General features: G+C 43.0%; 2 protein-coding genes across 8 annotated transcripts in view; one reads left to right on the top strand and one right to left on the bottom strand.

The window, feature by feature from the left end:
- Positions 1-7,147, bottom strand: part of thas (Thromboxane-A synthase) — a 91,405-nt gene extending 84,258 nt beyond the window's left edge. Inside the window, 1 exon segment of the mRNA NM_001165312.1 lies at positions 7,099-7,147. The gene's annotated coding sequence lies outside the window, so the exon portion shown is untranslated.
- A 1,974-nt stretch (positions 7,148-9,121) lies between these two features.
- The window catches only part of LOC106573173 (homeodomain-interacting protein kinase 2), a 103,832-nt gene continuing 85,122 nt past the window's right edge, over positions 9,122-27,831 (top strand). For all 7 annotated transcript variants that reach the window (XM_014147905.3, XM_014147900.3, XM_014147899.3 and 4 more), the window contains exon 1: positions 9,122-9,468. In XM_014147905.3, the coding sequence (XP_014003380.1) occupies positions 9,450-9,468 (19 nt within the window). In that variant the 5' untranslated portion in view covers positions 9,122-9,449. The remainder of the gene's footprint in view (positions 9,469-27,831) is intronic.

Raw genomic sequence — 27,831 nt, 5'->3', positions numbered from 1 at the left:
GGAGTATGTAGGGTAATCCAGGGAAATAACACTTTTAGGCTTCTGCTTATTTTAAACATTATTTGAGGTAGATTCCTAATATTTTTTATACAAACAACATACATACAGTATCTCAGCTACAATTATACACTGTAATAACGTTTCTAGGACATAACAGTAAAGTGCACAGTTCAACCAAAAGTGGCTGAAGAAAAATGCTCCCCTTGTATTTCTCACAGGGATAATTGTAACAGGCTGTGGGATTAATTGGAACACGGTCTTCAATGGTAAAAATGATGGGTAATTGAAAACTGCTCCGATTTGAAACCGATATTTGGATTGAAATAAACTAAATTAGCCAAAAAGAACAATCTTCCCTGTCATGTTGTCTGGTGTTTCCTGGAGGGAACTCTGAAATGGTATATGTCACCGGACAACATGACAGGGAAGATTTGAATTTTACCGGACATTTTAGAAATGTAATGGACAACCATATGCATTCAGATCCGACCTGGCGCAGCCAGCGCCATCAATAAACGAGGGATGTTGGCCAAATGAGCCACATTTACGTGTCCTTAAAAAGAGCCTTTAACAAATTACAGACACACTATCCCTTGTGTTTTGATGTGCAGCATATGTTTTTATGAAGATTTTAGAATATTCACATGAAAATCTGTTGCCATATGGATGGGAACTACAGACACCCTAAAGACTCTGACAAGTACGCTAACCCAGTGTCACTGTGATTATGCCTGCACACCATGGGTCACCAGCAGCCCCAAACATTTAAATAATAAGCTACACACCAGCCAAAACAAGCTTGTAAGAATTGTACTTAAACTCCCCCTTCATACTCACCTGGAGGTTGAGCATTTGTTTGCGTGTCTCTATCTCTGTAATGTGTCTATGTAATTATATATGTATTTATGTAAAAAAAAATAAAAAAAGGACCACAATGGAAATAAATAAATATATTTGTATACATATGTCTTTTTTTAACTGACAAATACATTCAATCAATCCAAACTGTCCAGCGGCCAATTGATGAATGGAAAGAGACATCTGTTACAAAACACCAAAAAGTTGACAGACATTCAGAGATTGTAGGTAGATACAAGGTAGGGAGGGATGTATTTCCTGTTTGTTGAGATTGACATAGTCCATTTATTGTGGTGTTGAAAATACAAACCATGATGTTGGAGTGCACGAAGTCAGTAAGCTTTGTTTATTGGTTGAAACCTGTTGGTAGGAAAATGTGTTGCATATATTTTATATAATTATAAATATGGCATCAAAATGTTGAAAATCTGATTTCCCCCTAGCTGATCACTGTCTGCAGCCAGCTCTGATCGTCGTATTCTTTTTTTGTGGTCGTAAACATTATTTTGAGTTAATTATATGAGGGGAGAGGGTGTTCCATTTATTTTACAGTACAAGGGGAGGGTCATGTGAAAATATTTGTAATGTTGGAGGGGGGTGCATTTGTTTTTAAGACACCTTGAGTTGGACCAGCCCCTCCAGTACATTTTGATCTGTCCCTTAGCACATCGAATAACCGCTTTTCAAGTGGTTTCTATTGAGTTATTTAGCTGTTACTTTGTGCCCTGGTCTCCCCTATCGGGCTGCAATGGGAAGTCAAAGCATTTAAAAAGTCCGATCATGACGCATGATATGATGCAGGTGAAAGATGTGCTTGTAAAAAACACACAATGGCTGTTGATTTATAGGTTCAAAGTTATACCTAGCCAGGTTATGTAATGGCGACAGGCGCTCTTGAATTAGGCTAATCGTGATTTGCGATCAACCTGTCCAACCGGCAAGACTTGCCCCAACTTTCTTGACATTTGAATGTTGGTATAAACGCTAATTGTGAGTCAGGTTTGTTAATAACGTGAGGTTATTTTCCTTCAGTTTGAGCATTTTTCTTGTGTTCTTACTTTGTGTTTCGTGCAGCTTCTTCGGAGCTCCGATCGTGCATGACGGCGGACTTGTGCGTGTACATCCTCGGTTGCTCCACAAGCACGCACACCTTTTTTCCAGCGAGTTTGGCCATTTTATATTTGTTGTTTATTTGCCTAATCATGAGATACCTTCTATTGTAAAATGCTTAAGTATAAGGCATTTAAATAATGTGATTCGTCTGCTTTTAGACAGTTCTAGTGTATAGCCTCTCTGTTGTGTATTTTAACAGTTCATCGGTGATGTTCATTGTAGCTATGGTTTAGCCCATAGTTATTTCTACCTGGCTTTTTCTTGATCGACATCGAGGAACTCTGATGAGAAGACCTATCAGAATGTGGGTAGGCTGTATTTTGTTTCACAGTAGGCCTGCCGGTAGCCTGTTTCCTTAGGTCAAATCCAGTTTGGATTGAGTTCAATTTCTTTGATTAAGTTTCTGTTCATCGTTTGTTTGTTTTGTAAGTTCCTTTTGCCTATGTTTGCAGACATTAGGCCTATAATTTATCCTAACCACTGCTATCACTATGCTATCCTTATTTTGTGAATAAAACACTTTTTGCACCCTACTCAACCTCCTGCCTGCCTGCAGTTAAAGCACATGTCACTACATAAGAAAAACACATATTCACAGACTGCTCTGGGCTGACTTCAACTGTCTCAAACTCTGCAGGTTTGTGGTTTCCAAGGTAACATCCCCTTCACTGTCAATTATTCGTTTTAGCTCTTCCCCCTTCCCCTGCTTAGAGAGAGCCCTGAGGCTGAGAGCGAGCCTCCTCTGTCCTGTCTGCCCTGCTGTCCTCTGTAACAATGTGTTACTGAATGATCAACTCTCTGAGAGGAACATACAGGCCAGGCCTGCTACTGATGATCACACGCTGACCTTCTGAACAAGCACAATCAGTCACACTCAATGTGTGGTACAGTCCGAACGTTTTGGCAAAACAAAAATGACATTTGGAGAAACCAGCTAAATGAGTGCAGTACACTCTGGAAAAGAAAGTGGCCTACAGGCCAAGAGATACTAAGCCTATAGAATGGCAGTGTTTCTGAATGTTGTGTGATATGAAACAGTTGGTCAAGAAATAACTAGACTTATGTTTCAGCATTGATGGCTTATCTTTGCCTTTTCTGTGTATTGGTCAAGTTTGAGCTGTGCATTGTTTCAATGCGCATGGCTCATAACAACAACAAAAAACCCCGATGAGTGGAAACATCATTGTCAGATCAAACTAACTGTGTTTACAGATAAAAGGCTGCTTCACAGTGTAACCCAGTTTCTTTTCATAAGCAGGAAAATCACCACACTGCATACAAACAGAAACCACAAGGGGATTTGCACACAAGCAGACAAAGGAAACAAAAACCGTTCACAACTTATATTAGCCTCCTGAAACTAAGCAAGACATAGTGTATTTAACACGAATCCTATTACTCGAACATATTAATAAAGGAAAATACGGCATGCATTTTTCATAACAACCAAAAACATACGTTTTACTTTTGAACCAGATAATCAACAGTTATTTGGCTGTTTATCAAAGTTAGCTGGCTAACTCATTGATCCTGCTTTGTGGTATACCCCACAGGTCTAGGAGGATGGCACAAGTTAACAACATGATTCATGAGCCAAGTCTAGGTCCAAGAGGCTTCTAAACAGCTTCTACCCCCCAAGCCATAAGACTCCTGAACAGCTAATCAAAGGCATTGCCCCTCCCCTCTCCACACCACTGCTACTCTCTGTCATCTATGCATAGTCACTTTAATTAACTCTACCTACATGTACATACTACCTCAACTAACCGGTGCCAGGTTGTATACTTTTTACTGTCTATACAAACAATGTTTGTCTATCTGCTCGTTTGTTTAACATACACCTGTATGCAGTGCAGATGACACGGTTTGTGTATGCTATTGCCCCCACGGTTAACCGGGCTTTTTTGGAGCTTCAACAAAGGATGAAAGCCTTTGTTGAACTGACACTGGTACTTAATGCAGGTAAAACCAAGTATATATTATTCTCCATATCACGTAAAAATGTCTCTGATGATTTACGCATATGTACATTGGATGGTGTCCTCATTGATCTCATCAGCGTTTAGAAAATCTGGATTGACAAAAAGCTTTTTGAAAAAGCTAATATTTTAAGAATTAGTTAATATATTAAGAATTCAAATGTGCTTATTTCATACGCCTTTCATTAAATAAAATAAAAAATATCATTCAGTCGACATTCAGGTTATAGACTATGGGGATATTGCCTATATGAACACAGCTGCCAATGTATTGAAGCCATTGGACACAGTTTATCTGCATAAACGTCCACCCTACCTTACTTCATTGTTAACTTCTAGACATATGAGATACCAGACCTGATCTCAGGGACGGATAACTCTGGAGATCCCTTTGATCTCCACTGAGTTGGTTAGATCTGCTTTCAGTTTTTTTGCACCTTACGTGTGGAATGATCTCCAATGCACTTTAAAATATGAGGAATTAGGGACTCCTGAGTGGCGCAGTGGTCTAAGGCACTGCATCGCAGTGCTAGCTGTGCCACTAGAGATCCTGGTTCGAGTCCAGGCTCTGTCGCAGCCGGCCACGACCGGGAGACCCATGGGGCAGCGCACAATTGGCCCAGCATCGTCCGGGTTAGGGGAGGGTTTGGTCAGCAGGGATGTCCTTGTGCACTAGTAACTCCTGTGGCGGGCTGGGTGCAATGCACGCTGACACGGTTGCCAGGTGTTTCCTCCGAAACAGTGGTACAGCTGGCTTCTGGATTAAGCGGCAGTGTGGCTTGGCTGGGTTGTGTTTTGGAGGACACACGGCTCTCAACCTTTGACTCTCCCGAGTTCGTACGGGAGTTGCAGTGACGGGACAAGACTGTAACTACCAATTGGGGAGAAAAGGGGGAATTGGTGCCTCTAGGGCATTTCAGACAGCTGTTAGGGAATCTTTACACTGAAGAATGTGTTTGTTATTGTGTTTTGCTGTTCATGTATTTTTGTGTATAATAACATGTATTTTAATATGTATATGGATGTGTAGTTTAATGTGTATATTGTATTTTAATATGTATTTTTTTTAAAGAGCATTGTCTCCCTATCAAAATAAAGGTAAAAATTAAAAAAAAAAAATATATATTACTAAATCAACAGTGCATGCAGTTGTAATTGAAACAGATATTGGATTTATACACTAGACTGACTAGAGCATATAAAGGATCATTACTGACTCAATTATACACAACATGCAGCAGTACAGCAGAGAGATAACAGCAGGAAAACAACACATTTAGGCTAAACATGACTTATTAAATTGACTTATAAGACCTTTCAAACGATTACCCATTTTGAACATTCTGATGCTTTCATCTGTCTTAATATATCTGTTAAAGTCAATCAGCCTGTGAGAAACATTCAGTATTCAGTCGATCTTTAACACAATATGTGAACCTTGACATAGTGGATGATCATATGGGTCTGGGTAATTCAGGTCACTATACAGAGGAATATGGAATATTCTGCCATTATTTCCAAAAGACTACAACATGCCTGTGAAATTAATTATTCAGACTAGACTTCTGTAGGAATTTAGCATCCAGTTAGTGAAATATTTGCTTTAGAAGCATTTCACACATCAACTAAGGTAACCTCAATCAAAAATCCCTTACCCTATTATGGCCTTATCCCTTCTTTATTTTTCTTTCCAAAACACTTGAACGTGCTGTCTCTGACCAACTCACTCGCTATCTCTCTCAGAACGACCTTCTTGACCCTAACCAGTCAGGCTTCAAGACGGGCCACTCAACTGAGACTGCTCTTCTCTGTGTCACTGTGGCTCTCCACACTGCCAAAGCTGACTCACTCAATTCAATTCAAAGGGCTTTTTTTTGGCATTGGAAACAGTTGTTTGCATTGCCAAAGCAAGTGAAATAGATAATAAACAAAAGTAAAATAAACATTCTAAATACATTACACTCACAAAAGTTCCACTGTCTGTTCTCATCCTCCTAGATCTATCTGCTGCCTTCAACACTGTGAACTATCAGATGACACTCAACTACTTTTCTCCTTCCCCCCTTCTGACACCCAGGTGGTAACACGCATCTGCATGCCTGGCAGATATTTCAGCTTGGATGTCGGCCCACCACCTCAAGCTCAACCTCAACAAGACGGAGCTGCTCTTCCTCCCAGGGAGTGCCAAGACCTCTACATCACAGTTGACAACTCCACAGTGTCCCTCCCAGAGTGCAAAGAAATTGAAACCCCACCTCTTCAAAGAGTATGTTAAAATAATGCCACAGCCCCCCCCCCTTTCGTGAACCAACACTCACACTTGACTTTTCCCCTACAGCACTGACTTTGCCGATAGCTACTTTATTAAGGACAAATGTACATACTATGACTGAGATATGTTGTTGTACCACCTAGCTATCTTAAGATGGATGCACTAACTGTAAGTCGCTCTGGATAAGAGCATCTGCTAAATAACTCAAATGTAAATGTAATGACTTATATAATTAAGCATACTATAATTAATTAATACTATCATTATTAAGGAAAAATTCTGAACTTCTGAATAAGGATATACCATTTCTGGGTCATTAAGTTGTACAGATAGCCTCCCATACATTTGTATTCACCATGTTTTACTTTATTGGTGTAATGACACAGGCTAATACAACTGTATTCTAATTTCTAGTACAATTTGAAACAGTATTTTGACAGTTTCCTGTCATATGATTCAACAATTCGTTAATGTATGTTAAAGATTGTCCAAGCCATGTACAGGGACTGATAAATCGTACTATGTAACGTTACCGACCAAGACCGTGTAAAAGAAATGGCTACATTGCATTGAGTTGGTGTCACATTATGTAGCCTAATTCGACTGATATCGTAGAATCTGAGGTCAACAAATATGGTTCTAACTATCAAATAACCCAAGTCAAAATGTGTGATCGATTAATATGGGACATTTGCATTGTAATACGATTGACTGGTGTTTGATAATGCCACAATGTTGCGTTATGTCACTGATGGTTGCACGTGATCACAACTGGTACATTTAGACACATTACGGCGTCCCTCGAAGCTTCAAGTGTTACAGAGAGTGAACAAAATTACACCGGGTTACTGTATCTATTTATGTTTTAGTTCTTACCTCGTTATTACTTGATCGTAGACTATAGTTGTAAGGCCACTTCTGGTTGTTGACACGGAAGAGAAGAATACGTACTGTAGTTCTTTAGAAGGACTACATTTCTGCGTGGACTTTGCTCCCTGGTAGTTGAAGTCTTTTTGCTCAAGCAAAAGCAGCTAATCCGATAAAGATAGGCTACATAAAGGAATTGTGTGAAGTAAAACAATCTGTTATCAAAAAGAAAGGCGTTTCTATCAAAATACTAGGCCTATATACATCAGATTAGCCTATTGCAATGCACTTGTATTGCTCTTCAGATAATATACTATGATATATGCATGTATAACAGAGACAGTTTACAGTCATATATGATACTGTTAGTAGCCTAGTTAACCGTGGCCCTGAACTAGAATAAGCTCTCTTGTCTAGCATTGGGTTATATGCTGTAGGTTTATGACTGACTTTATGGAGAACAGGAGATCAGTTCTTATTGTACTTTTAATTGTTTCAGGATTCCAGATGATGGCTTCAATAGTACGAGATCCTATTAGTATATTAACTCCTAATTCTATGGGTCTGCGTGACTCAGATCAGATTTGATCAGCTGCAGAAGTCGAGAGGACGACGAGGATGTCGAACAAGGTGCGGTGCACGCAAAGTTGGAAGGGCACTGATTTTAGAGTCCAGATTGGTAAATAGGCTATAGGCCTACAATCGCATGATGTTCTTGATGATATTTAACTGGCACCACCAGTATGGTCTCACAAGTAGCATACATAAATAGTAGACTAAAAACATGATTCTGTCCTTTTTCCACAATTTGACTAATATTGCCCAGTTACATCAAACATATTATGTAATGCATTCATCCATTCATTTATCCACCATGTGTTTTGTTTTAAACTCATGCATTCAAAATATCCATAATAGCCTGCTGAACGTATTATTTTAGTGATGGTTCTATACGAATCCTATGTTTCCTATGTTTACATTCTTATAAACAGGGTGCAAATAAATAACACCCCTTTTCTCGTTATGAATCTAAAATGTACCGGGGTGTGACTGGGGAAAATAGTGCAGAGGGTGAATTTTAATGTTGCTAGTAAATGACAGATTACTCACATCTGTGTGAGAGTATGTAATCTGATTCCTGTCTAGTTCACTCTGTGAAAATACAATGTCGTCATGCTGTATGAGTGCTTGATACAGGCACGACGAATGGCCCACAGAATCATTCAACACTATGCAAATGCGCATTTCGAAAACAAGACCCAGCGATACTTTATACTGGGTTATTGCATAATAGTTCATGATGTTACATTTGCGCTTGTTCCTGTTGAGCTTTTGTTAATAAAAGTGGTTAAAATGAGGTTACTACGCACCTGATATTATTTGTGTTAGTTAGGATGTCGTTTTAATATTAGGAGGATGACAATCTGGAGGAGTTAATTACATCTTAATTACAGCTTAATGAATGATTGCAGTTAGCCTGTTGACCAGTGTTTCCCAAACTCGGTCCTGGGGACCCCAAGGGGTGCACGTTTTGTTTTTTGCCCTAGCACTACACAGCTGATTCAATACTCAACTCATCATTAAGCGTTCATTATCGGAATCCGCTGTGTAGTGCTAGGGCAAAAACCAAAACCTTCGTCCCCTGGGGTCCCCAGGACCGAGTTTGGGAAACACTGCTAGACACTTTTTTTTATGTTGCTTAAATATATTACATGAATCAGACAGGTGAGATGTCTAAAAAGATTTTACACAGTAGGCAAGGATTCGGTTTTTATTTTTATTGAGAAAATGATAAAACAATAGGCCATAGGCCCGTGTTTTAACAAATGAAAGCTAGGCTACCACATCCACATGCACATAACCTATAACCCACTATTATTTTAATACATTTTTATATGTAGGCCTTTTCTCCAAATATCAAATCACATTAAACGTTATGAATTAATAGCGACAAAGTTACACTACAATGTAACAGTTAAGACTACGATCGACTCGATAGTCAATTGACTATACTGTACACCAAACTCGCTCCGCTCGCATTGCAACTTTTGCAGGGACTCTACAGACATGTCGTACACTAGCTGAAGTCAGCCTGCAATTTGGCTCAACATTTGAGCCAAAAAACTATTCACAATAGGCAGGGTTTTGTTGTAGAAATAATACACTATATTTTCCCCGTGGACTGAGCACGAATTTGTAACCTTGGATGGGATTTGAGATTTTTCTTCTCACTAATGAACTGAGCTAGTAATGCAGGAGACAGCGACTCTGTCAGTGGCTCAAGATGGCAGATTTTTACTGAGTTCTGAACAGATATCTAGCTTTATTTTTTGCCATGAATAACAGAAGTCCTTGCACCGATGGCCCCTGTATACGAAGGTAAGATATGTTTATATCTGAAGTCTTTTTGTGGTCAACCAGTCTTGTATAAAATAATATTGTGAATAAGAAAGAGGCAAGAGAGATAGCTGCCTTGCACCCTATTGCTTCTTTGTATCGCAAAATGATAGAATGATGCATTTTCTGTTTAGTGTTTAGTTTTGCGCCATATTAGTTTGATAATATGTGTCACTTTATTATAATAGTTATTGCTCTGGTTGCAAAGATGTAGTGAGACATCGATGGTCGAATCATTATGTAGACTACAGTCTGCATCCCTAGCCGTCATAATTATTCTCTTGTGATGTTCCCGTGTGATATCCCACGATTTTAATCAAGTCGGCTACAAATACATTTCGAAATCTTCATTTCAATGCTATTGCATTTGATTCCAAATAATCTTGGTGTTGAAATTACACCATTGCTCTATAGCCTACAGAGGAGAGAGAAAGGGCGAGAAGAAAGAACATCGCAGTTCGCACATAGTCACGCAACCCGAGAGCAAATTTAGCCTAATTTATCTCAATTTAAAACCTACACTTTCCATTTCTGGTTAAATGTTTAGTGCTCCATAACGTTTATTCATTTGTGCAAAGATTTTCAACCAAAAAGCAAAGACATGCTTATGTAGCATACTGCTGTTGCTGCATTACGTCTGTGACTAATCCCATTGAGAGAATTGTACTCAGCATGTTTAGGAGAAATGCTATGCCTTAAAGACATACTAGTAGAGTGCAATTCTATTTTGTTCTGTTACAATGTCTCATATGGTAAAGAGCCTTAATTATTGGAATAAGGCAGACCAGATAGAGACAGGTCTCATGGCTGTGGTACAATTGTAATTTTCTATACAGTAGCTACATGTTGTGATGACTACCAGGGCAAATGCTATTTGGCCATCTACTAATATCCATAATCTTTTCGTATTATAGGCTACTGCACAATACACCTCCATGCTCTTTAGAATTACACTGCAGATTTTTTTTTAACATATATTCCTGTCATTAACCCCAAAAAAGGAACCATTACTTTATTTTTTGGTTAGGGTGTAATGTGAAAATGTATGTTTGTATTATTGCCGTTTGTGTATTTTACTATTAGTCCGTGCTCCCTCTGCTGGTTTAACTTGGAACAGAACCCTTTGTAACAAACCAGTAACTACATATAAAATCACGTTTAGTTTGGATAACATTTGTTTTGTTGAAAATGTGAAAGTTGGTGTAGGCCTAAATTGTGACAAAAACAAATAGTGTAGGCCTAGTAATTGTTAGAAAGCATGTAATTTCAATTTATATCTATATCCGAATCATAGGCTACAGCTGAAACTATAGTTAGAGAGGGACAAATGACTGATTATTTAGTAGGCAATTCGTTTCACTAGATTTGTGAAACGTAGGCTACATGCATGGTCATATCCTTTATGCCAATCCAGCCAGACTGATTAGTTGCAGACTGGCTAGAGAGCTCTGCATGTTAAACTCAACAGCCAAATAGGCTTGCATTAGCATGAAAAGGAGAGTTGAAATGAGACTCCACTGTGCAAGGTAATTAGTTGGAATGGCATTCCCTGGCTTGCCTTTCATCATGGCGAGAAGCTGAGGAATTAATTGTCTACCTTCTCTGTTCTCGCCTGCTATGTGGAGCAGCAGCCAGGAACAGCAGTGGAAATGGCCACATCCACTGGTGGAAAAATGGTGACAGGGACCATCCACGTGCAGAGACCATCATGATGCTGGAATTCTGTGGACATTCAATAACCAAGACTGAAACATCTCCCTCTCGAATCTGTAGCCCTTTCCTGCAGTCACATGACTGTGGCCTCATGGGTGGAATGTTATTCATATTTTTCATAATTAATAAGCATTATTTAAAAAAAAAAAACAGAAAATCCGGTGTTTCTATGTGAAACGTTTTAAAAAATATATATCTCAGTCCTCTGTGATGTAATATTGGGGTGCAAACTGAATCCATTTCACCTCTATACCTGACATGGTACAGGTGTCTTCTTTTTTAACCCCATTTTGTTTCAAAGTAGATTTGTTTAAGACTACCAAGAAACACTCTGTGTGACCCTGATTTAGCCCACTGTAGTAAAATGTTAAAGGTACTGTGCAGTAGGCACTGCCCCCCCCCCCCCCAAGGTTTTTTCTCAAGATCAATTTAGTACCAACAAACCACTGGTATTTGATTCAGAGGGTAGGTGAGTTAGTGTCTTACGGGACACTGTGGTAGTGATGGTTCGGAGCCAGATGTGCCAGTCTTGCCGTCCTGGCCTGGCCCCTGCCTGTCTCCGCTCTGTTGAGTTTGTATGTTAGTGTAAGCTCTGGCTGCCCAGCGATCTGGCTGCCCAGCGCACTGGCTGCCCAGTCTCATAACCCAAACTGACACGTTGATGAATGTATGGTGGAGGGAGCAGGATCAGCAGCCCCCAGCTGTGGAAAAGCTAATATTCAGACACAGACTCATGTCCCAGTCAGGGAAAGTGGTGGTTGGGGGGGGGGATATAGAGAGGGGGGTCAGTGGGCGCCAGACAGCCTAGAGCAGGGCACCAGCTAGCTTAATTTGTGGCTCTGTCTCGCCTAGTCTCAGGTCAAACGATATCTTAGAGAGCATTCGCAAGGCCGGAGACACTCTCATTGAAAAATGGACAGAGACTAGATCAGAGGCTGCAGCTGAGATGATGATTGTGGTGGTGGTGGTGACAGGGACTGCAGACTAACACTACTGTTCTACATCTACACATGCACTGTGTATAGATAGGTGTTTGAATTCTCTGTCACTCCCAGAGACGTACTAGGAAAAGAGGGAAATGGGGGAGGAGGGAGAGGTTTACAGACCACTCCCTGTCGTCTATGGGGTGAGTGCCCTTCTTGCTCTGTGTCAGTGGGTATATAAAGGCTGAGAGAGGGAAAGGCTGAGGTCTGCCACCTCTCTCACTCTGTTGTTGGTAGCTGGCTGATTGGTATCGTCCTCATAGGGCCGTGACCCCAGTTTTCATTCCAAGGTCACAGGGTTTCAACTTTGATTAGAATTCCAGCAAAACCACAGGAATTTGGGGCCAAGTCACCCCTTACTAAGTTAGAACTGAGCTTCCCGACGATTATGTTTCAATGCGGAGCGGAGAGTTTTGAGAGTTTAGCTAGTGACATAGCTTGGGTAGTCAGCAGATCTGTACCTGGTAGTGACCGTCGCTCTCCCTGTATTGTCGATGCACAGATAGCTCGCTGCGAGAGTTTAAGCCTATCACATCCTTTCACTTTAGCGTGTAGATGTTCCCCCCCCCCCCCATCCCTTTTGTGCAGTTGCTTATTTGAAGTCTGCTGGTAAATGTTATGAAAATGGACATGCCGCAGAACATTACGAGCATCCCCTTTGCATTATTCAAAGTAGTCTATGTGAAAAGGAAATGAAAATGTAGTGTTCATGCTCAGGTTCTTGGAGGTACTGATTTGTGAAAGCGTGTCATAGAATGAGCTAAGCCAGGGAGAGGGGGTACTAGGAATACGGCGTAATCAATGTGAGTTTGATGAGAGCAGACAGTGAGTGTGTGTTAGCCAGATCTCGGTGGAAGCGGGAGGGATATGGGATCCCTCTGATGTGTCTGTCTGGTGAAATGGTTCACAGGTGTGCTGCTCTGGCGGTTTGGTTTGGTGAGGAACAGATGGGCGCGCGTTGAGTTCTGACCGAGCTGAAATGACAGGTTAGAGGTCAGGCTGAACAAAGCATTCACAGGCCAAACATCAGTGGGACTGTAACGTTACTGTGTCTAGCCTATTTCTACAGCCTCTATTCTGTTCTTTCAACATGTTCTTTAAAAACGTTGGTATGGGGACAGATTGAGAGATCAGAACGAGGAGCAGTTTATTCCGATTATTTCATTAGTCCAAGTGTGGATAATTCCTCGATTCCTCGAAGAACTCGGCACTGGCAACATTCAAGGCTGCAAGGACCACTCCCACTCTCAGTCTGATCTTGGAGGACAGTGTGAGTCTTTGGAGGACTGCTAGTGTGCTCAGTGTTTTTGAGGGGGAGTGAGTTTTTGGCTGGGGATGTGCTGCTCAGTGCTGACAGAAGGCATTTCCGTACAGAGTGTTATGCGTGTGTGAAGGCCTTCTTCCAGCAGGCAGTTCTGTTGTTGCTCTGTGTTTGCTGTCAGTTTGTGTAGAACAGCTGCCTGTGGCTCTGAGTCTGACAAGCAGGTCCTGTGCAGTACACCCAGCCCTATCTGGATGCTGTGCTTTGTGTTGTGCTTAAGGATTGCGGGTCTCCGCTTGCTATTTCTTCCATCTTTAAGGAGACATTGTCCCTGGATAGAGTCAATGGAACAGAATACGAGCTGTTGGGAAGTTGTATTTGTTAAGCTATTCATTGTGTAGTCATTTCTGGTTCGTAAAGGCTAATTTTCATTGTGTCTTCCTCATGTAGTGAGAGAGTCTATTGTCTCTGTCATGGATATGGTATGGGAGAATCTGGCACAGCGCATGCTTTGCTTTTCCCATGACTTCTGCGCAGCATAACGGCAGAGCTTCGAGGTGGCAATCTTTCTGTGTTTTTTTGTGTTGCCTCCTCAGGCCTGGTTGCCTGGTGATTCCAGCAGCTCTCCTCCATGCCCCCACCGTGCTCCATCCCCACTTCCCCATCCCCAAATACACTTCTGTTTGATTGTGAGATGAGAAGCCATTGGTCAGCTCAGACTCTACCCATGTGACACCAATGGACACCATCTGATGGGAAGATTGGAAGCCCGGTTTTTTTTGGGGGGGGGGGGGCATTTAGGGCCTGTGGGGCCTTCTGTAGCGACAGCTTTTGTGCTCTCGTAATCATGCCTCCCACCCCTCCCTCCCCTATCGTCCCGGCCCACCCCATCCCACCCCGGCCCACCCCATCCCACCCCGCATACAAGCCTGTTTGGTGGTGGACATTGTCCAGGCCCTTAATCCTATTGTTTTGGATAATATCCCCCCCATACCCAGTCCATTTGGCATGGCACTCTTTGGAAGAACAACAGACTGCTTCTTTATCACAGACAGGGTATTCTAGCCTTTCATCATGGCATGTGACATTACAGTCATGGAGCCAGGGCCCAATACTGTCCAATGATCCCACTGGGCACAGATGTCAATTCAACATCTATTCCATGTTAGTTCAGTGTCATTTTATTGAAATTATGTGGAAACAATGTTGATTCAACCAGTGTATGCTCAGTAGGATATCTTCAACATTGTGTATAGACTACAGTCTACAGTATCTAAAGGATTGCTATTGCAGGAAGGGTACAGTACAGTTACTGCACAAAGGGAACAGCACATTTTTTAACTGCCCAGTTGCCCACCCTCTTCTTTTCGTTTCAATGGGAGCTTTTCAAAGTGAAAAATGTATGGCCATTTTTAATGAAGGCTTTCATGTTCTCTGTCTTCTTTCCTCAACTTCAGAGCAAGAGCGAGGGAGGACGGAGGGGGGAGAGGGAGAGAGGGAGAGAGTGAGCATGGTTTAGTGTAGACATGTATGTATGTATGTATGTATGTATGTAGGTAGGTAGGTAGGTAGGTAGGTAGATAGTACCAGTCGACACACCTACTCATTCCAGGGTTTTTCTTTATTTTTTACTATTTTCTACATTGTAGAATAATAGTGAAGACATCAACACTATGAAATAACACAAATGGAATCATGTACTGTAGTAACCAAAAAAGTGTTAAACAAATCTAAATATATTTAATATTTGAGACTCTTCAAAGCAGCCACCCTTTGCCTTGATGACAGCTTTGTACACTCTTGGCATTCTCTCAAGCAGCTTGATGCATTCACCTGGAATGCATTTCTATCAACATCTGTGGCTTGTTAAAAGTTAATTTGTGGATTTCTTTTCCTTCTGAATGCGTTTGAGCCAATCAGTTGTGTTGTGACAAGGTAGGGGTGGTATACAGAAGATAGACCTGTTTGGTAAAAGACAAAGTCCATATTATGGCAAGAACAGCTCAAATAAGCAAAGAGAAACGACAGTTCATCATTACTTTAAGACATGTCAGTCAATCCGGAAAATGTCAAGAACTTTGAAAGTTTCTTCAAGTGCAGTCACAAAAAAACCATCAAGTGCTATGATGAAATTGGCTCTCATGAGGACCGCCACAGGTAAGGAAGACCCAGAGTTACCTCTGTTGCAGAGGATACGTTCATTAGAGTTAAGTGCACATCACATTGCAGCCCAAATGAATGCTTCATAGAGTTCAAGTAACAGATACATCTCAACATCAACTGTTCAGAGGAGATTGCGTGAATCAGGCCTTCATGGTCGAATTGCTGAAAGACACCACTACTAAAGGACACCAATAAGAAGAAGAGACTTGCTTGGTCCAAGAAACATGAGCAATGGACATTAGACCGGTGGAAATCTGTCCTTTGATGTGATGAGTCCAGATTTGAGATTTTTGGTTCCAACCGCCGTGTCTTTGTGAGATGCAGAATAGGTGAACGGATGATCTCCGCATGTGTGGCTCCCACGTGAAGCATGGAGGAGGAGGTGTGACAGTGTGGGGGTGTTTTGCTGGTGACACTAACATTGATTTATTTAGAATTCAAGGCACACTTAACCAGCATGGCTACCATAGCATTCTGCAGCGATACGCCATCCCATCTGGTTTGCGCTTAGTGGAACATTTGTTTTTCAACAGGAAAATGACCCAAAACATACCTCCAAGCTGTGTAAGGGCTATTTGACCAAGAAGGAGAGTGATGGAGTGCTGCATCAGATGACATGGCTTCCACAATCACCCAACCTCAACCCAATTGAGATTGTTTGGGATGAGTTGGACCGCAGAGTGAAGGAAAAGCAGCCAACAAGTGCTCAGCATATGTGGGAACTCCTTCAAGACTGTTGGAAAAGCATTCCTCATGAAGCTGGTTGAGAGAATGCCAAGAGTGTGCAAAGCTGTCATCAAGGCAAAGGGTGGCTACTTTGAAGAATCTAAAATGTTTAACACTTTTTTGGTTTCTACATGATTCCATATGTGATTTCATAGTTTTGATGTCTTCACTATTATTCTACAATGTAGAAAACAGTAAAAATAAAGAAAAACCCTTGAATGAGTAGGTGTAGAGAGAGAGAGAGAGAGAGAAATGAGAGAAAGAGAGAGAAAGAGAGAGCGAAGCATTGTGCACTAGATGAAGTAAAGAATAGAAAAGCACTGGGCAGAGTTGCAGCAGAGTTGGCCTTACCAACACAACAGAGAGAGGGCCCACCATGTAGGTTGACGGCGCGAGAGAGTATGGGCCGTTCTTGGTCAGGGAAGGGAAGCGGAGCGTCGTCCGGCTGGCTGGCTGGCTAGCGGAGGGCTGGCAGCCCCTTCACAGATGGCTGCAGGTACAGCGACACACTTGGCTGATAACCAAAGCACTTCAAACGGCCAGATGTGCTGTCTGCGGCTGCCCCAGGGGGGGAGAGAAGGGACAAACACAGCTCACAGTACAGAGAGAGACTGGGCCAATCAAGGGAATCAACAGGAATGGAAATGACCATCACACATCTTTATGTTCTGCTTGCCGTCTTTCCTCTCTGTCTGTCTTTCCTTTATCTTTCACCCTTTCTCCTTTTATTTCTCTTCTCTTCTTTTTCAGCTCTTTCGTTTCTGCTGGATCACTGACTAATCACCTAGTTGGTGTTGCTCAGTCGCTGACGTGTGTGTGTGGTCAACATTACCCTCAAAGACTCAGATATTACTGGCTTTGATGGTGTGATGGATGGTAGAGGGAACGCTGACACCAGATCACTGATTCCACTGGCCTCTGGGTCCTCCGTTCGTGCTGACGGAAAAATACAAAGCTAAAGAAAAGAATGTTCCTCAGGCCACAGTTCAGATACTTTCCCATATCTTACTTCATCCCATGATTATCTCTTTAGTGCATTTTGAAACTATAATGGCCTCATGCTTTCATCACTGTCATAGCTGCCCGAAATAGAAAATAATGTAACTTTATGTTAAAAGAAAAATGAGATTCTTCCTTTTTTTTCTTTTACTTTTCACTCATCTTAATATATATTTCTTTGATAGCCAGTTGGTTATTATTATTTCAAGGCCTCATTCATGACTACATAGACCAGGCTTTCAGTCCTTTAAAACGACTCCTCACTTCAAAGCCTGAGGCACATGGGTAAAAACAGCTCTGCCTGACTGCTCTTAGAACTGACCCTTTTTTTCCGGAGCGAGTTAGAGAGAAAGGGGGAAAGGAAGGAGAGACCCGAGGGGGGGTGGAGAGAACAACGGGGCTCCGTGGTGCTCTCAGAGGTAGTGGGGGGGTGCAGGGTATGAGGAGGGGAGTGCAGAAGGGTTGCAGGGGAGCACCCGTCTCCTCTAACCTGTCTCCTCACATTGAGCATTAATGGCACACACACACACACGCAAACACACATGCAGGCACCCCTCGTCCTCCATGATGGGCCGTGGCAGCTGTGCGCTCATGCAGGGGCTAGCGAAAGCTCTGGCTTTTCAGAGAATGCGCCTCAGAAAAAGGACAAGACCTGACCTTTAGATATATGAAAGCTTGTCCTCCATCTCCGGCGCTGCAGGACTGTTGTTTTTGCCTCGTTAACTTCCTGAAATAGACAGAGTCGGGGGGGTTGAGGCCTGGCCTCCGCCCTAGTAGCTGATATGGTGCTTATTGGCTTGCAGACAGTGTGGTCACTAACAGTGATGCTTGGCTATTTACATAGCGGGTTTGGATGTTATGTGTATTTGCAGATCTGGTTTCAAATGCTATTTGAAATCATTTCAAATACTTTAGCTGGGCTTGATTGAGCTTGCCTGGAGCGATGGAAGTTACAGAATAGTGTAAACTCGCCCACCGAGCACTCCAGGCAGGCTAAAGCAAACCCTCAAAGTATTTGAAAGATTTTACATTTGTACCCAGGTCTGGTTATTTGTGAGCATACCCTGAAATATCCTTGAAGTCCTTATGTTGCCTAGGCTGTGAACCAGACTGTGTGGAGAGCTGAGCTGGCTGCTTGGCTGCTTTCCCTCATTACCTCAGCAGTTATGTCACCAGACAGTCTCTGCCATGTTTAGTGCACATTGAGTTGAAAACTCTCTACCCTCCTCAAATGTTATGTGTAATTCACGTGAGTTGGTGTGTGGCCGTTCCTGTCGGCTTGATATGGGTCCGTTGCTGTGGCCTCTCCTGGATTCTGTGAAGAGAGTGGGAGGGTCTTCCAAAGAGGAAGCTACTCCCCTGTTCAGAGAAGCACCAGTTAGTTGATTGGAACAGGAACCAAGCTGCTAAATGACTCTGCACCATGGCCCTTTCCTGGACTTCAGCTCAGTTTCAACCCCCTCCCCTGAAATATCATGCCCCTCGTCGCCTGGGGAAGCTTCCGTGCCATGATCTTCCCCATCCCTAAGTTATATGTGACAACAGAAAGGAATAGGAGGTGGAGGGAGACAAGGAATAAGGAAGGGAAAGGCTAACCACACGTGGGTATTGATTGTTTGCTCTGGCGTGTGAGGGATAAAGAGCTTCAAGAACGGGGGCTGTTGTCCCCTCCACGACTGGCCATCTCAGAGCAGAGCAGGGAGTGGGAGTAGCACTAGTCTCTTATCATTATCCGACACATTGACTCAATGGCGTCCCTACAACACAGTCTGTCTGTCAGTCCAATCTGCACTCCAGCAGACAAGACCAGGCTAATAGCCAGCCCACTTCCCCGAAAATGCTGCTGCTCAAAATCCAACATGTTTTGAAAACACCTTGCCTGCCTCTCTGCTGATTGGTCTCTGGGTGACTCATCGGGTATGACTGGTTCTTCTGTGGTCGGGGTTCACCGCCCGACGAGGCAGAGACACAGGGGCGGGCTATGGGTGTCTGTCACTCAAAATACCTGCTGGGCTTTGTGGGCACACGCACACATACACACACACATATTTGGTTCGTTCCTGGCAGAGTGTTGAGACCAGGCTGGGCTGGGCTGTACAGTTTCTCCAATGGGTGGGAGTTGTACTGGAGTACAGGCGTAGCTCCATCAGTATGTTGGAGATTAGTGTAGAGCTGTTGACCCCTGGGTTCCTCCTTGGCCCCTGGCGCCTGTGTTAAAGCACACCCATACCCCAGGAAACGCTCCTCCAGAGTGGACTGGACTGGACTGGTTGGTGCTTCTTAATGTCTCTGAAACTACAACCTATTGACAGATAGTGCTATTCCAACAGGATATGTCTCAAGTCTTTCTCTCTCTCTCTCTCTCTCTCTCTCTCACTGTCTCTCTCTTTCACTCTCTCTCTCTCTCTCTTTCTCTCTCTCTCTCTCTTTCACTCTCTCTCTTTCACTCTCTCTCTCTCTCTCTCTCTCTCTCTCTCTCTCTCTTTCACTCTCTCTCTCTCTTTCTCTTTCACTCTCTTTCACTCTCTCTCTCTGTCTCTCTCTTTCACTCTCTCTTTCACTCTCTCCCTCCCGCACTCGCTCTCTCTTTTCTCTCTTTCTCTTTCTCTCTCTCTCACTCACTCTCTCTCTTTCACTCTCTTTCACTCTCTCTTTCACTCTCTCTCTTTCTCTTTCACTCTCTTTCACTCTCTCTTTCACTCTCTCTCTCTGTCTCTCTCTTTCACTCTCTCTTTCACTCTCTCTCTCTCTCCCTCACTCGCTCTCTCTTTTCTCTCTTTTCTCTCTCTCTCTCTCTCTCTCTCTCTCTCTCTCTCTCTCTCTCTCTCTCTCTCTCTCTCCCTCTCTCTCTCTCTCTCTCCCTGCCATCTTCAGCACAGTATGATGGAGGGCATGGACGATTTAAAGCCTTGCTCTGCAGGAACAAGTGCAAAGCCATTAAAAGACTTTCCCAATGATAATCATATTAGGGTAATACAAATGTGCCCCTTCGCAAATGCTATTACTATCTGTCTGCAACCCAGTTCATTTACAAACCCAGTTGATTTTCATGTATTTTCTCTTTGATTGTTTATCGCCTTATTCCCTCTGCTTGGTGGCTTTATCTTGTTCTACTTGTCTTGTTGATTGTTTGGTCTGGGTCGATAATTACATTTCATTGGAAAATGTGAGACTGAGCCACAATCTGATTATGGTCTATGACAGTTAATGGTCTCTTCAGAAATCTTTACATGCCACAGGGCCGTTATTGGTCGATCTTTAGATTGAATTATGGTGGTTGATATGTTGTTTGTGTGTGTGTGTGTGTGTGTGTGTGTGTGTGTGTGTGTCCTCAGTGTGTCTGTCTCTGGGGTTTTGTAACCTGGCGCAGCAGCCTTTGATCAGCTCTTGCAGCACTGCAAGAACTGCAAACATGCCACCTCAACATGCGCACACACACACACACACGATTATATCACATATGGTTAGACTGCCTTGGGGACTGAACGTTTAGGCCTATTTATCTATAGATGCAAACAATGACCTGCTGTCCTGCTGCTCGTTAGGAGTGAGAGGGAGAGAACATGTAGTGTAGAGAGGCCTGTCGGGTCGCTACTGTACATGGGTGATAAGCAGAGAGAAGAAAGGCAGGCTGCTTATCAGGTGTGTGTCCCTGCATGGCCTCACTGTGTTTGCCTGGTGACCTGAAGCAGTAGTCAAAAGAGAGTTGTTTTGAGAGAGGGACGGTGGGGTTAAATGCCCAGCGTAGCAGCAATGTTACGCTTTCTCTTTTCTCTTTTCTCTTTCCATCTCTCTGTTTCTGTCTCTCACTCACTCTTGCTCTGTCTCTATCTTTCTGTTTCTCTCTCACTCTCTCTTACTCTTTGTTCTGTCTTGCCCTGGTTCTCTGCCTGCCTGCCTGTCTCTCTCTCTTTTTCCCTCTCTCTCTCTCGCTCTCTCTGTAGAGAGGAAGTTGGGTGCTGTGCTTTGTACAATTGCCCTGCTCGTGATTTTTCATTAATAAGAAAGACTGCTCAAATAGAGCTCATGCTGCCATCACCCTGTACCCCTCTCCTCTCTCCTCTCTCTCCTCCCTCCCTCTCCCAAGGCTAGGGTTGCAAAATTCTGGGAACTTTCAATAATCTATTGAAATGTGCCTAATAATTAAACAGGCAGAGGTTAGGCTGTGGCAGAATGAAACCATGCCAAAGGTGCCTCATAGAGGTGGCTTTTTATAACGTCTGCACTTTACATGTGAATAACAAGCTGTAATCTATTATATAGCCACTGCTGAGCGGCTGCTTTGTTTTTAGCTTAGATGCGTGTTCATGGCCACCACCTAGGTAGTAGACTATTTGTTATTCATTATAAAGAAGATTTGGAATGCATTGGCTACACGTGACCTTATGGATTTGTGTTGTAGTGTGTGTGTATGGTAGCTAGTCTGCCGGTAGCTAGTCTGCCGGTAGCTAGTCCGCCAGCAGTAGTTACCTGTAGGTTGAACAGGAACTGTACTGTGGCTGTGGTCTGCTGAATAGCTGTCCCTGACTGCCTCTCTGAGGAATTATTCTATAAATAAGCTGAGATGGGAGCTATAAAAGTGGACCGGGTATAGTCAATAGGGGCTGGGAGTGGTGTGTGTTTATGTGAGACAGTGGGGGGGGGGCAGGCCCTAGCACCCCCTCTAAGGACTGTTCCAGGCAGACAGACTCACAAGGCCAGGCTGAATGACATGGCGTATTGCCTCGCTCCAAACAGACAATATGTTCCTCTTCACCGCTGCATTCATTTTCACCTCCAGTCCCCTGAGAGGCTGGCTTGCTCAGTGCTGCTTATGGCACAGGAGAGTCTCTGCTATGGGACCTGAAGGACGGGTGTGGACAGACGGACAGATAAGAGAGTCAGACACCCGCCACGGTGTCTCTCTCTCCTGGAAGGGGGGTGGATAGCGATGACCCTGATGCTGAGTGGAGTGGACAGCAGAGAAGGGTAGGAGTTGGAGGGGTTCTGCTCCCTCTCTTCTCTCACGCCACTGTTCCCATCAGAGCCGAGGGGAGCTAATGCTTTGTCTCGACGGACAGAGGTCAAGTCATTAACCAGTGATCTGCCCCCCATGCTCTCTGATGAGTCCTACAGATGCCTTAATGTCCTGGATCATCCCTAGGAGACAGACAACCCTCAGATGGGCCTCTGGTGATCTCTTGCAGACTGCACCTGGACTCCTTGTTCAGTGTCCACCTTGTCCATTCTGCTGAAGGGGATGGTTCAGGACCGTGGACTGCTACATTCACAGAGGGTTAGCTCTGAGAAGGGTCCCACTGTGACAGAGGAAGGGTTGTGTATTTGATTCCTCCTCTCTCCTCTAGAGAAGAGTGCTACACGGCACGTTGTCATGCATACCACTATACAGGCCTTTATTAAAACGGCCAAGCACACAGGACCTAGTCAGTCAGTAACCAGACCAAGAGGGCCTCCAGCCTTTCTTTTCCCCTCCTTCCATCCCTCCCTCCCTCCCTCAGCCTCCCGCGCACACTCTTTGAAAAAAAAAGTTATATATATTTTTTCATTTTACCTTTATTTAACTAGGCAAGTCAGAACAAATTCTTATTTTCAATGACAGCCTAGGAACAGTGGGTTAATTGCTTTGTTCAGGTGCAGAACAACAGATTTTTATCTTGTCAGCTCAGGGATATGAACTTGCAACCTTTCAGTTACTATTCCAACGCTCTAACCACACTAGGCTACCTGCCTAAATGTTTTTTTTGGGCTGCCCCATAGGAGAACCCTTTGAAGAACCCTTTCTGGTTCCATGTAGAACCCTTTCGGTTCAATAATAACCTATGTTGGTTCCATGTAGAACCCCTGCCGAAGAACCCCTTTGGAAGCCTTTTTTCTAAGAGTGCAGAATAGACTTGATCCTCCCAAAAAGCAGATGAACATTTGAAAGAGGACATAATCCCCCCTGAAGACATTGAACATTACCGTTTCAGCGTACTGCCTCTGAACACGGGGAAATACCACTGTGGTATGCTGCTTAATTGCAGTGCACTAAACACACCATGCTCTTTAAGGTATTTTAAACGGAGAGGCTACTCAAGGCATTCCAACATTGTAAATGTCAAACAATGGGCCCTTTACTGTTTTGTGTTTGGCACAGAGTTCAGAAATTCAAATAAATGAGGGCATTTGGAAGCTTTGTAGATTACAATGTTGGTTTAAATATAAAAAAGCCAACAATTAACAACAACAAAAAGGGAGGTGGTTGTTACATGTTCAGGGTTCAGATTCGAAACAGTTTTGAACTTAAGTGGCGATTCAATGCGGTGATTAATGCGTTCTGACATTCCAGTGAGGTACTATTGTGCACATTGTTGCCTATGCATGTTGTTCAGAGATAACGTTCCAGCCGTTTGACCCCATACTGTTTGTTCATTTAAATACTTATCTGTCTGTTAGTCAGTTACTCTTTATTCAACCCTTCAGTTGTGTTAACTGTAACTTTGCCAGCTCCCAGAGTTGCCCTAGTGAATCATGGATACGTTAAAGCCCCATGTTTCGTAAGTATTTCCTCAGAATATATTTCAGTTCAGATTCCCAAGTATTTCCTCAGAATATATTTCAGTTCAGATTCCCAAGTATTTCCTCAGAATATATTTCAGTTCAGTTTCCCAAGAATTTCCTCAGAATATACATATTTCAGTTCAGATTCCCAAGAATTTCCTCAGAATATATTTCAGTTCAGTTTCCCAAGTATTTCCTCAGAATATACATATTTCAGTTCAGATTCCCAAGTATTTCCTCAGAATATATTTCAGTGCAGTTTCCCAAGTTAGGCAAGTGGGGGCAACTGTCCTGGCTGGCGCCTACATTTCCCCATGTGGCTCAAGTTTGGATACCTATAACAGAACAGTAACCAACAGGAGTCAATGACTAATAAATAACGTCAGTTTGAGGAGAATTTCAGATGGCGATGGCGCTGCTATGGAAAGAGCAGTTACAATTTGAGCCTAAAGCCATAATCCCAAAGCTGCCTGGCCAATGCAGTTAGTGTTGGTCATCCCTAATCATAGTGCTATAATCCTGGAATGTTCCATCACCATCAGAACAGTAGGCCAATGCTCTATAGCATGTTATTATCCTCCCATAGGCTCTCAGTCAGTCCCACGCAGCAGCAGCAGCACCGCTGACGGTGACTAGTGACTACGGTGCCCAAATTATTTTGAGCAGCAAAGTGCCCAGCTAAGGAATCGGTGGGTAATCCAAGTGACATCTGGCCCTGGTGGCTTATGTGATTAGCTGAGTGCCTTGCTCCTAATAGCCCAGCGGATAGTCTTCATTACTCCATTACTCCATCCATCCACACGTTGTTACAAAGCGGCCTGGTGGGTCTAAATCCTACAGCGGCTGTCCACACAGACCAGTCCGGGGTGGGGGACAGAGAGGGGTGTCTAAGGCTATAGGGGAACCCTTATGCAAGACGAGTAGTTTGATTCAACTTGAGGCTAGCAAATAGCCCTGAGCAATATGCTTAAAGGGATAGTGTGGGGTTTCGTCAATGAAGCCCTTTAACTGTTTCTCCAGAGTCAGATGAACTCGTGGGTACCATCTTTATGTATCTGCATCCAGTATGTAGGAAGTTAGAGGTAGTTTCACGAGCCAATGCTAACTAACTTCGCACAAAGAATGGAAGTCTTCGGGTACAGCTAGCGTGCCAAGGGCAAGGGCCTCATTGCCAAAATCCCGAACTATTCCTTTAATCAACTAGCCTACAGGCGTCGGCTTCAGTGTGCAGCATTAAGGTTAAGACCAGATGACCGTTAGGATGACCAGTGTCCCTGGCTATATCGGGTCAGACGGACATTTGTTAGGAGGGAAGGGAGGAGGAAGAGGAGGGAGGAAAGGAGATGGAGGAGGATGAAGAAGAGGAGGAGAGGAGATTTGCAGTGTATTAGTAATCTATCAGAACTCAAACATCGAATAACGACAGAGTGACTAAGCACGTATCCTCCCTCCGCTCCCTGTCCCCAACACACTCCTGAATCATCATTTCGGGAATGTTTCGGGAACTCCACCGAAACGTTGGGGAAATGTCCTACTCATTAGCTCCTGGACCTCTGCACAGCCTCTTCTCTTCAGAGTCACTGTGTGTTTAGTGATCTATAAGGAGACAGGAAAGCAGGATTGGTTTTAGCATTAGGCTAGGGCTATGTCTGGTACTGTATATACTGTACTAACTGTGTGCATACGTGGGTGTGTTTTAGGATTTTGAGTATGTGTGTTTGTGGATTTTCTTTATGTTTACAAATGGCAATGTGAGTGTGAGTGAAGATGTACACAATGGTAGCTCTTAAATGTGTTAGTACACTAATTCGGGGTACACGGGAGACTGTTAATATAGCAGTACCGAGGCCTGCATTTAAGCAAGCTTGTGCTGCAATAATAATTTCAGTGCTACAAACATCATTGCTAAAAACCCTGTTTGAGCTGGTTATTTTTGTGCCGTTTTTTGCTTCTGAGGCAGCCGATTCCCATGAGCTCAGTGCCTCGCAGTTTACCGGTTTTGATTTGTTGTCTTCAGGATCTGAGGTTAAGATGGAGTTCAAATGCTTCTCTGTTGTTTCAAAAGTAGATGAAGGTTTTTCTCTCTCCCTCTCTTTCTCTGTACCAACAGATGCAGGGTCTGGGTTGTCATTTTGCTTTTTGCGGAGGAAATTTCTATCATTCCTTGAAACATTTTGGTGCACATTTCTGTATTCCTCTGATGATTCTCTGAGCTCCCTATGAATGAGTATTCGCAAGAGCTCTGTTTACATTAGTCCAGATGGGACCAGAAGAGAAATGATATTTCCTCTGAATATATATCATATCTCTATAGTCATCATTCATACACAAAGTTCCTGTTTAAACCTCATATTTATCCTATAATGAAACACGTCCCAATACTGGATTTAAGTGATAATGCCCTCGAAGCCTGTGTTTGGAGGATATATTGGCATGGGTGTTGCCAATATATCCTACAAACACGGGCTTTGAGGTCATTATCACTTTTATACAACGGGTTACCAACATATTCAAATAATGATTGACACATTATCATTAAAAACGTTATTTTGATTAATTTATTCATACTATTTCATTCGTACTATTTCATCTGACCCAAGCCTGCTGGTCGTTCGTTCTATTGGTTCGGTTGCCAGAGATGCGACTCAGTCATTCAGTCTTTTTGTTCTGCATCTATGGACGCAACCCAGTCGTTCGTTCTAAATGTTCCATTGTCATACTGCCTGGCAACGTTCTTATCCCTTGCTTGCTAGCTAGCCAACTACGGCTAACTCACAGTCACGTCAAACAGTGCAGAAAGAGTAACAACAGTAGCTGCATCTGTTTAAGCTGTTTTCTAGTGACATTTATTTGGATACATCCATAACATTGAACTAATGAGGCATGATTTCGCCTGACATAGAACATGTGCTCTCTGGTCAGGACACTGTTGTACAGAGGAGCTAGCCAACAACACAGCTAACACAAGAACTTCAAACTGAAGTTGGAAAGACTGCAAACTAGCTGCACTTCGTTTCGTTTGACCTTTTTTCAATTGACATTTCTTTGTATATATCCATAAAAATTACGCCAGCTGATTCATGATTTCAACTGGCTGAGAAACGCTGCCTCTCTCTCTCGTCCCGACTCCCGACTAGAGGTCGACTGATTATGATTTTTCAATGCCGATACCGCTACCGATTATTGGAGGACCAAAAAAAGCCGATACCAATTATTCGGCCGATTTATTTATTTATTTGTAATCATGACAATTACAACAATACTGAATGAACACTTATTTTAACTTAATATAATACATCAATAAAATCAATTTAGCCTCAAATGAATAATGAAACATGTTCAATTTGGTTTAAATAATGCAGAAACAATATGTGCCATGTAAGAAAGCTAACGTTTAAGTGCCTTGCTCAGACCATGAGAACATAAGAAAGCTGGTGGTTCCTTTTAACATGAGTCTTCAATATTCCCAGGTAAGAAGTTTTAGGTTGTAGTTATTATAGGAATTATAGGACTATTTCTCTCTATACGATTTGTATTTCATATACCTTTGACTATTGGATGTTCTTATAGGCACTTTAGTATTGCCAGTGTAACAGTATAGCTTCCGTCCCTCTCCTCGCTCCTATCTGGGCTCGAACCAGGAACACATCGACAACAGCCACCCTCGAAGCAGCGTTACCCATGCAGAGCAAGGGGAACAACTACTCCAAGTCTCAGAGCGAGTGACGTTTGAAACGCTATTAGCGCGCACCCGCTAACTAGCTAGCCATTTCACATCGGTTACACCAGCCTAATCTTGGGAGTTGATAGGCTTGAAGTCATAAACAGTGCAATGCTTGAAGCATTGCGAAGAGCTGCTGGCAAAACGCACGAAAGTGCTGTTTCAATGAATGCTTACGAGCCTGCTGGTGCCTACCACCGCTCAGTCAGACTGCTCTATCAAATCATAGACTTAATTAT

The sequence above is a fragment of the Salmo salar genome, chromosome 16, assembly GCF_965601325.2.
Source record: "Salmo salar chromosome 16, fSalSal1, whole genome shotgun sequence".
Taxonomy (NCBI): Eukaryota; Metazoa; Chordata; class Actinopteri; order Salmoniformes; family Salmonidae; genus Salmo; species Salmo salar.
The sequence above is the reverse complement of the archived record's forward strand: the minus strand, read 5'-3'. Positions and strand labels throughout refer to the sequence as shown.